Genomic DNA, 11,144 nt, shown 5'->3' with positions numbered 1-11,144 from the left:
TCTGGCGAATAGAAAATTTACAAAAACTCTTTGAAGCTATATTTTTCTCCAGGTTTAAAGCGATTCGTTTCCCTGTTGGATACCCGACAACTCTCGAATTCAACGAGTTGTTCTTGTGAAAGTAAGATTTTTCAGATGTTAGAAGCTCGCTGCTGTTCGTAATCTCTAACACTGATAGTTTGGTCAATAGAACAGGAATTGTTAATATTTCGGTAAAAGTAGTTTTGCTTCTTGTAATTATATCACAAATTTATTTATTGATAGGATTCCAGTATATAAATAGGAAACTTTTATGAAGCAAGCACATTTATTGAATGGCAAAACGAGCGAACACAGCGCAGATACATAGAAACACATCGAATGTATATTAGAAGCAAATACTATTTTCATTAATTATTCATGACAGCCCTTGGATGTGGAAAGAATTCATTCCAATAAATAGGATGTATAGCATTTTCATGAGGAATTTCTTCTTCTACTACCTCGAGAGATTTAAAAGCTTCACTGAGCCATAATATGATAAAATAAATCAGTTCTACGAAACTAATGATGCTGATGCCAACGTAAAGTCCATAGAGTCCTCCAACTTCACCTATAAAATAAATATTTTTTAACAATTGCAGGTTTGCAAGTTATAAAATATTAAAGTATTACATTCGACATAATTTCGAAATTTTCTAAACTCAAATATTTCAATTTTATAAATTCGATATATGTATGTACAGATATAGATATATCAAAAATAGATACAAATACAAATATTTCCAAATTTTGTGGAATATATTTAAGTACATATTCAGATTTAGACAGACACAAGAAGAACTCCAGACTCTGAAGCTGAGGCATGCGATAGCCTCAGGTATGTATATTCGACAGCTTAATGAAAACAAATGGCCCGAGTGCTATGTAGCCATCTAGACACTCTGTCTGTTACTATTCATTAGGATTAGATAGTCGAAACGTTAATAGATTATTAAATCGGATTCGAGACAATTTATTTATTATGCATTTGTTTTATTACGCTCGCTAATTATAATATATATTATTATAATATATATATTAAATATATGTATGAAATATTTTAACATTTATTAAAGATGTTTGACTGACGTAGTGATTCTCTCCGACCGTTACGTATTATTGACATTTCTAAATAGCGCGATAAAACGTTGCAATGCGTCGCGAGTGAACGTATTATGTTTCTCAGTTTATTTTTTACAATTATATGAGTGCTGATATCAGAAAAATGTGCTCTAAAATGTGTATAAATTATGTTTATTTCGTTTATCGCTGTGGAATGTATACTGGTCAAAGAGGTAAAAAGAACAGTGTTGTCAGACTGAATAACTGGAAATAGACAAACAAGTAAGTGAAAATACTTCATACTCTGTTATAGTATAACATCTAAAAACTTTCATCAAAGAAAATCACTTTAAATAAATAATTGAAATTTCATCACAGCACATTTATTCTCTGTAATTCTTAGGATAATCGATAAAGTTAGTTAGTTAGTTAGTCGATAGATGAGAAGTAAAAAGGTTATTGTTTACAATGGTCGCAAATAATTTCATCCATGATGACTGTTAAGGACGAAAATAATCGATAAAGTTGTAGTAGGAATATTCTATAACCTATATCTTTTAAAATTACGATAATAGATATTGAAACAGTGACAGCATGACATGCAATAGTTACCAGAAATATATTCATTGTACGTTTTAGTTGAAATATGGAGAAGATAAAATGTATAAATACTTACCCAAATACTCGTACCAACGGGTAGTCACGTCTTGTTTCAAAAACTCGGTTCCTGAGTTTGGAAAATATACGTGCAGAACACTATGATTCGTTACGTTCATGTCTGGACTAGGAAGTATTTAAAAAGAAGTTAGTAATAATATGTGCATTTAACAGAAATGCGATAATATTTTAATATTCTCTTACAATAATTCCGTGTCGAAGTATCCAGGCTCTATGTTAGATATAGTACTTTGCACATAATATCTCATATCGTCACATTCAGGGTAACAATTTTTGCAATACATTGTTGCATTCTGATCATCGAGCGAGCTACTTAAAGTATTGTCTTTATAAGGTACGATGTTAAACGCTACATCTGTTAATTAATTAATCGATAAAAAATATCATATATAAATTTCTTGTTGAATTTGGTTGATTGTAAATGTAAGATAGTTTCTCACCGTAATATTGCAATAAACAATGTATATTCTCCATATTGCAAGTTCTGTTGAAATCTGAAAACGATTGATGAAGCGAAAGTTTTGGTCGACATTAGAATATTACAGAAATATTTTATACTTTCTTAAATGCTAAAGGCAAGATAGAATCAAATGATGCAATACGTTCATTACTAATCGAGTTTCCATTATCTAATTCATGCGCTAATATTTGTAATAAAAATAAATAAATTTATATAATAGCTATCTTTATATTGTATTTCACATTGTGTTGTTATATTGTTAAAAATTCTAATTTCTAATCTTTGAGGTTCTACCATTGTTCAATTGCAAATGAATACTAATCAAATTTAAAAAATTTCTTATTAGTGAATATTTATTGTTAAGATATAATCTGAAATTAATAAATAGTAGAATAGGGGAGTGTTTGGATTCTTAAAGATTCATTTGCCTCTCTTACTTAATTACAGTATCATACGGTAGCTACAAGGAACGTGTAGTAAAATTACATATTGACTCAGATTTGATATTTAGAATGAACGCGTGAACATGTACATTGCTTTCTTCCAAAAACGCAAATCTCCATCATCTGGACGTTATTTCAAATTCGAATTCTACAAAGCACTATAATAACTCTTAAACTTTTTTTTAAATTTCAACTTAAAACAGACTATATTTTCCTTCTTTTTCATAGAAACAAACGCTTCGTCTTAAAATAATATTACTTTAATTGAGAATTTCAAACAAACGATCCTGAGAAAAGTGAACGAGTTCTACCGGAAATAAAGTAGTTTTCACCTTCGTGATATGGATAGAAAAACACTCTACATTTGCAATGGTTCCATACGTGCTCCATCTTGCAGGCGACTATGCAGTCATTATAGGTATAAGTCGTGTGGTCCGAAACGTATTCGTCGGGAAAGATGCAGCCTCGTTTCTGCATCGAATATGGGCGAATATTGTCGGTACTGTACAACCCAACCGCCTTCAAACGTACGTACTTCTCGGTTAACGGGCCAAGCAGAATGTCCGAAACGCTGCCGCTACCCGAGTCAGGGTAATCGTAAGGGTCGAATATCATCACCTGATAAATATGCATATAGGTATTGTACTATTCGGTTGGCAACTAAATGAAATTTCTATGAAAAATTATGAATTGGTCGTTTTCGATAATTCTAACGTTAAAGAAGTTTCATGGATAGCTCACCTGTCTCTAATTGATTGTCATAACAAAACTGCAAACATTTATACAAATTCATACTTTTATTAACATAACCGGAACTTAATTAGAGATCCGTTTCCTTTATCAAGGGTTATAATATACTTAGAATAGTGTTACGCCACAGGCTGTGTTTTCTAACCGTCGCTCGCGGTCCTACAACGTCGCAGACGGATCGTCGCGGCTGCCCGGCAAACAAACATTGTAGTGGCAAGCGCATGGTTCATTAAGCAGGGCGACCTCCAGAAACGTCGACTCGTGGCCGTTATTTTACCTCGCGTAAAAGAATGTGGCGTGATCCGAACGTAGTGGGGGTCGCCTTCCAGAAAAGACGAAAATAATCGAAGGGCGGGCAGTTCCTTCTGATGAGTCAAACGTGACACACCGAACATATCAGACGAATTTATCTAGAGATATCGCAAAGTCGAGTCAAATTTCTGTAACATCGTCATCATATTATTGTAAAATATATTGTTCTATGTTAACCTGTTAATACAGTGTCACATTCATTAAACCACCTCTGTTATCCTAAACGAAACAGGGGAACGACTATTTCGCGGCGTCGATTAACATGATCGTAGCGGGAACTTACAACTCTCGCTGACGCGTTCTCCTAGCGGCCGCGTCTCTCCGCGAACGATCGTAACAAATAGTATATATTTTTTTATATTTTTATTATATATTTATGTGTATTATATACTTTCTTGAACCTTGACATTTTTTATAAATACACAGACATCCGCAGATTGGCCATAAATCTTTAGAAACCCTAACTAATGCTCATTCAATTCTTTCGTCTTCGACATTGTAACATTCTATTGATCGCGGATTTTATCATTATCATCTAATGACAAAAAATGAATAAAAAAATTTATAAAAATATGAATTTGTATAAATGTTTGCAGTTTTGTTATGACAATCAATTAGAGACAGGTGAGCTATTCATGAAGCGTCTTTAATGTTAGAATTATCGAAAACGACCAATTTATAATTTTTCATAGAAATTTCGTAAATTTACGACGGTACGTTTTTGGATTTTGTCCGAAACAAAATGTCATGGGCGATTGTGATTTTTTGCAATGTATGTATATAGGAAAAAGCTTATTTATTCTTATATTTTTGCATTTTGATTTCTTTAGTACAAGTTTCATTCTTTGATTGATGCTAGTTCTATTGGTTATTAGGTTATTGCATATTAAAGGTCCTTTACGAATGGCTAAATTGATTTAAAATGACAATTTTTAATTAAAACAAGGTTCACTTCAAAGAATCGATTTATTCCTTTCTACGATTGTAGACAAATTTATCGATTCTAGTTTTGTAAAACCTGGTGCTCTCAAATATTGAAAATTGCTTAAAAATGAAACGTAAAATATATTGTACTCGCTTTGAAGGTATCGTCCCAGTGCAGAAAAAATAGAAACAAGTTCTTTTATTGTTATTTTATATAAAAGAGAAATTCGAGAGTTCATAGTAAAAGATTAAAACGAATAACACTTTTGAAATACGCACAAGGATTTTTTGCGTACATCTAAATGTCCGAAATATGGTTCGCTTACTCTAAAAGAGAAGCAATGCGATCACACGAATAACCATCATACGCTCGTTGAGTTCCTTCGCGCAAAAGTTCCGCGTTCTGTATTTCCATCAGGTGCAATAAATCCGTTTGAATGGATTTCGTTTAAAAGAATTTGCCCCTCTCTAGTTTCTTCTTCAAATATTCCGACCAATCTATCACGTTTCCACATGACAACACAGTAAACCATTTTACATTTCATAATTTGTAATTACTCGTGCTTTCCCCCACGAATAAATCTTAAATCGTTATAAATTTAAATAAACTAAATTTTGCTTAAAGTAACATTTAGAGCATGAAACCAGTATTTAGAAGTGTCATTAAATGGTACACAACGCAGGAAACGTGCATTGGACAGTGTGAATGGTTGCAATGCTGGACCAAGCTTTTTCAAACACGAAACGAAACGTTGCGTTGTGTTGCTAATGACTTTCGCCGAGTTTTTGTCAACAGGCATTCGTACCACAATATAATCGTTGACGACCATGTTCGAACGAACAAAAACCAATTAGGAATGCGAAATGGCAAGATTTTCATGTTAAATACTTAAATAATTATTTGAAGTTAATAATATTTATAATTAACACTAGAGTTGATTTCTGATATGTACGTTCCGGTATGTGAAATTATCTTTCTGTCTCATCTACTAAACATTTGCATGTCTTTAGTAATTGCAAAAACAGGAAATGTGATAAATATGATAAATAGAAGTAGAAATATAAGAGTAATATAAAATAAGAAGAAGATAAATAATTACCTTCCAACCAATAGTGGGTAGTATCGTGTAAAAATAATCATCCAATAAGGGATCCATCGTCACAGTTAAACCGTTCTGTATACCTATGTCTCCGACATAATACAATTTAAATTCCTCCTGCTTAAAAAACCTATTACAAATAGAATTAAAGAATGTCGAAGGATTATCAATATTATAATACTGGAAAAAAAAGTTATGGAAGACTTACTTAGGAGCATCACCAAAACTCTCGGCAATATAATTAAAAATGCAACAGAATCCATTTTTCGTTTTTCCGACACTGAATATATCAGAGCAATTCATTCTCTGATTGCGAAAATAACAGTTGAGTAACATAGACGAACACTGTGGTGTTAGCTGAAATTTCCTTTGCTTTATTAACTCTATAAAACTAGATTTTTTATGATCCAATAAATGAATTACGTATTACCACAGAACATACATATATGTATGTATAATTACTGCTACTCACGCGTTCCATTATGTCGGTGATATCGTAATTATTCCCGTAAAACTTGGACATCAGCTGAATAATCTGAGTGTAATCACCAGCAGTGGTAAATGGCGAATCGTACAAATCACCGACCTTCCGTATTTCGTGAAGAATTTCATTCACGGTCAAATTACTGATTTTCGCTTCATACCTGACACTCCAACGAATGCAAATTAAAATCCTTTCAATTGATAAAATTTTGGTTGAAATGTAACATTTATTGGCGATTGAACACAAAACGCAAGCATATCAACGAGAACGATAATCGAGCAGCATAATTCATTCTCAAGCGAATGATTCGAACTATTTGCGCCATTAGTATCCTTTGGTTGCCCGTAAAACTTAGCAAACTATTCCTTCCGGGGTGGATTGGATTTGGTGCATATTAATACTTGATTAAATTGGCGAAAGTTAATCGGACGCAAATTAGCGTTCATTAAATCGGCTGGCGCGAATCGATAACTATGTTAGAGCCGCTAGCCGGCGTAGCCCGACAATGAACACGTTCACGGTGATTATCACAGTGATTAGGTGGCGGCGGCTGACTGCCGGTGCTTCACGGTTCTTCAACGAGGTCACGCTTTTCGAGTGCAGTTATTGAAATTATCCGTGCCGGTGCAATTTTCTGCAGTGCGGCGAAACGACGTGCTATAACCCTCCACCAACTTATCCCCCTACCAACCCCCTTTCTCATTCTGCTCCACCCTCTTTCTATTAAACCCCGTGGTTGCTACGCATTAAAAGCCACGATGCTTGCTCACACTCACTCCTCGCGAGAACACCGGTGTTTATTTAATACTCAACAGATCCTCACATTTCAGTCGCGAGTTTCGTGGCGGATTGAAGACTTATTCTGTTAATGGTGCAAACAGAGACGGCTAGAAAGACAGTAATCAGAGCTGGTGAAAAGGTTAGGTTTTCGTGTCGTGATTTCGTCCATAAAATTTAAAGGCTGCTCCCACGCTATCCGTTCAAATCGCTTAATTAAAACGAGATCGCTGAGGGCTCCGGTTTTTAATCGAACTCAGACGTTCAGGTAGTAAAAGAATGAAATTGGACGATGATTTTCTTGTTTTCTCTGTCCTTTTTTTGTGTAACGATGTAGTAGCTCGTTTGCGCATAGCTTATCGATTTTCTGCTTCGAATTTTCATTATATGTATTTTAACTTACCGGGGAATTTTATTTCATTAGTTGGAAAATACTCCGACTCTAACGTGGCTGTTACTGGGATATCTTTGTACGCCTGATAAATATTGACCATCTGGAGAAAGCCGCAAATTATGGAGATTATGTATACGAGAAGCCATAGGAACCTAAAAATATTCCAAATATTTAAATATTTATATAGTCGTTCTTCTCTCGTACAATGTATTGGTTACACAGATTTTTACTTTTTAAATCAAATTTTCCATAAAATATAAAGTCTCATTATAGGAAAGGTAATAGCTAACTGACGAATGAAAAGACTCTCGAGTTCGCTTTTTTAATGAACATGATACGCGTTTGATTGCCATTAAACACCCTTGATGTTACGTGAACTCCTATAAAAAATAACACTTCAAGCGCTCGTAAAACGACGGTTCACTGCTTTTTTCATAGAAAATGAGAATCTCGTTTATTACCGAATTCGTTTTATAAAAGTCGCGCACTATACGTAACTTTATCTTTAATTATTCACCCTCCATGGCGTATCATTTTCCCTAGTGGAACACTAAAATTTCATTGTTATCTTCCTTATTCCTTCGTTCATTTTTTTAGTCTCAGCTTTCCCGACTTTAATCCCTCGTAAAATCTTTTAAAATAACACATCGAACTACAAGATCTTCCTGTACCCAAGATTTTATGGGATTTATGGCTATATGCCTTGAATGTTGCCAAAGGAAAACATTTTTCCTTAACACAGATATTCGCGAAATTTTCTTCATGAAAATATTCAAAGTATAGTATTCTTTCCAGCATTTGACGCATAAATACAAATTTGCATATATCCATATACCATCTTTAGATATTCTTTTGTTCGCCACTGTATAGTATATAAAAATACATCGAAATGTAATACTAATATTTACTGTAACTAAAACAAAAATCTCTCTTCTTAGTTTCGACTTCTCTACTTTATGTTAATAAAACTTATAGAACTATTAATCTTTATAAACATCTGTATTCTAATGAACGTATCTGGATTAAATTTTACTAAGGTCCTTGTGCTTCACGATAAATTCACTACAATGGTAAAGCTAACCAACCAGGTTCAATATCGTAAGCTTGTAAGTAAAAAGGCATCTGCATTTTTTCTTTATGATTACATTGCCCTGTTACGCGATACACTGGATACGCTATTTAGAGCAACGAAGCGATCAAGTATCCTAGGAAATTGTGCTTGGTGCATCGAAGAATATACTGAATATAGAATGAAGATAATATCGTTTATTTAACAGGAAGCATTTCGGCGAACGATGAAATTAGTCGAACAGATAATCGTTTGCTTACTCAAAACGCAACGTATTTTGCCGTGCATATGAAACGGAATAATTTCGTAATGCGATTATACGCGATTACCTGAAACACTGGGAATATCCATATTCCATGAATTTCACTTACTTCTCCAACCAGGTTACTTCATCTTTCAAAAAATACTTCAGACCCACTAAAGTTGTGTGCTTGCAGTATAACCGCCAATATTTCGTGAATACTCCGCTGTAATTCAATACGACGATGTGTTTGCTTCGATTTGATATTGGACGTTCGTAAGGAACGTTGAACTTTCTTCTATCTTCTTCGTTCATGGTACTTGTATCGTCGTATCGTTGATCCACAAAATTGTGAAGTATGATTCAAGCGAAAATAAACGAAAACGCGAAAAAATAATGAATCTTGTTCAACGATACTCAACGTAAACTCTTGTTATCCTAGAAAAATTGTAGTTAGTTATTAATCAGTTTATTACTTGTAGAGAATCGAACGTGGAAGAAATGTGATGCGTAGAACCAGAGTTCTCGTTGCAACGCGGATGGAATAAAATAAGCGTGGATGGAAAAAATTCGGATTTATATTGGTGAATACGATCCTTGACTAAGATGTGCGTATGTTTGGACAAAAATGGAAGAAAATAAACATAGGCGAATAAAACGAGTTAGATCTAGTTACGCTCGATTTGAATTGTACACGGTGGAAATTGGCGATATCGATCGAGTAAATTCTTAATTAAGTCTATGGTTCAACTTTTTTACCTAGCCAAACCGGTTGTTTTTGTTTAAATATTGCAAAAAAAAGGAAAGAATGAAAAATATATTAAACAAAAGTAAAGCGAGATATATATGGCGATAAAATATTTCTGAAACACGTTTATGTATACCGATAGTGCATAACGAAAGTTTCAGCCGCAGTTATACTTCAAACGAATATATTGGGTGGTTGTGCGACGTTCCATTGGCAGAATTTCCATCGACGACTGGGCGCCACGTTGTTCCTCGATTAGAATCGTAAAACACCAGCGGCCTCGTTTCGCGTGTTGCACGTGTCGCATGGGTGACGGAACGATTCCACTTCGAAAAGATCGCATATCTTAAACCATTTAATTACTGATACGCTTCGCTTATCTCATGCACAGCCAGTCGCCCGTTACCACTGGAAAGTTACGGATCGTGCTTGCACATCGTGCTTCGTAACATATCTATTGTCCTAACGTTACGCTCTTTCGCACATTCTCATTAAACGTGTCTTTGGTTTCTAAGTTGTATAAGATCGCTCCTGAATTTATCTACATCTTTCTCCTCTTATACATCGCTTGTTGTATCATTCTTTAAATGGCAAATATCTTTTAAGATGGACATTTAAATGCCAAAAATCTTCTCATTTTTTAAAGATGAACATTTAAATACCAAAAATCTTTTTATCCTTTTAAACACCAAAAATATTGATATTCTTTTAAGATGAACAATTGCGAAAGAAAATCTATTAAGGATAGACGCATGCTCCATATTATTTTTCCTCGGAAAGATCCTTATTTTAAGTATTGGGTTGTGACATATGAAATATGCACATTTTTTATATCAATCTTTAAATCTTCTTTCCAGTACCTTTATCTTTATAGATTTATCATTGTATACTATTTTAAAGTTGAACATTTTTTTTCTATAACGTATGATTTAGTGATATATCAATTGATAAAAGCTTCGTGTGTTCACCTAATAACAATGATTATTTTGATATTATATTTTCATGTTATATCGTTCCACTCGATTAGCTTCTAACAATTGTGCCAGCCAATGGAAGAAATGGTAAATCAATGCTCAACAAGTGAGTCTAACAAGTAACTGGAATCTGCCCTTTCGACAAGTTGTCCTTGAATTTGCCCTGTAACTAGTTATTAAGGTCATAAAACTTCGGAACTTCATCAGGTGTCAGGTTCGTGACTGGAATGATCCAGCAAGGTGGGTGGCAGTTTAGTCGCTAATCCAGCCTCGACTATCTCACGCTCTATCGTTTCAAGCGTGTCACAAGCCGCCTGATGTTGCGTACGTGTGCCGTTATGAAAATGCGTGGTTCGCCGGTCTACGCTCGTGAATATATTATAAGGAGGATGTACGTGTAGCCGTGGGTTGCAATCTTGCAATCCTGACACGGGCTCAAAGAACGAGTTAGCTGTACGTAAAGTAGATCAAGTTTACACGACGTTAATCGAATCACTATACTCGACCGTCTTCCTCTCAGTCGCCCTAAATCTTTCCCTGGTCCCTTAGTATTGTCGATACGAGAACGTCTGTAGACAGGATGTGTCTCACCCTACCTCTGTAGAATTATTCCTCCGTGTTTCCTCGTGGAAACGTTTCGTGAATCTCTGCTGAAGTTCGCACGAGGATTCCGCCGAGGAACCATCTTGAGTTGAGAAATTTATTCG

The 11,144-nt window shown here is 34.5% G+C and overlaps 1 protein-coding gene across 2 annotated transcripts; it reads right to left on the bottom strand.

Moving 5' to 3' along the window:
• Window positions 1–330: 330 nt before the first annotated feature.
• Window positions 331–6,888, bottom strand: LOC117161662 (sodium channel protein Nach-like). Of its 2 annotated transcripts, none has more exons than XM_033343358.2 (8): window positions 6,223–6,888; window positions 5,959–6,107; window positions 5,751–5,880; window positions 2,997–3,282; window positions 2,202–2,255; window positions 1,945–2,116; window positions 1,760–1,866; window positions 331–592 (listed from the first exon to the last, which is right to left on the bottom strand). In XM_033343358.2, the coding sequence occupies exons 1-8, from the start codon at window positions 6,271–6,273 to the stop codon at window positions 390–392; spliced, it is 1,152 nt and encodes a 383-aa protein (XP_033199249.1). In that variant the 5' UTR covers window positions 6,274–6,888; the 3' UTR covers window positions 331–389. The 2 variants fall into 2 exon arrangements, with proteins under 2 accessions (XP_033199249.1, XP_076476001.1); XM_076619886.1 differs by having other exon boundaries at window positions 3,027–3,282.
• Window positions 6,889–11,144: the final 4,256 nt, after the last annotated feature.

Source organism: Bombus vancouverensis, chromosome 7 (genome assembly GCF_051014615.1).
Source record: "Bombus vancouverensis nearcticus chromosome 7, iyBomVanc1_principal, whole genome shotgun sequence".
In the NCBI taxonomy this organism is placed as follows: Eukaryota; Metazoa; Arthropoda; class Insecta; order Hymenoptera; family Apidae; genus Bombus; species Bombus vancouverensis.
Note: the sequence above shows the minus strand (reverse complement) of the source record. Positions and strands in the feature narration are given on the sequence as shown.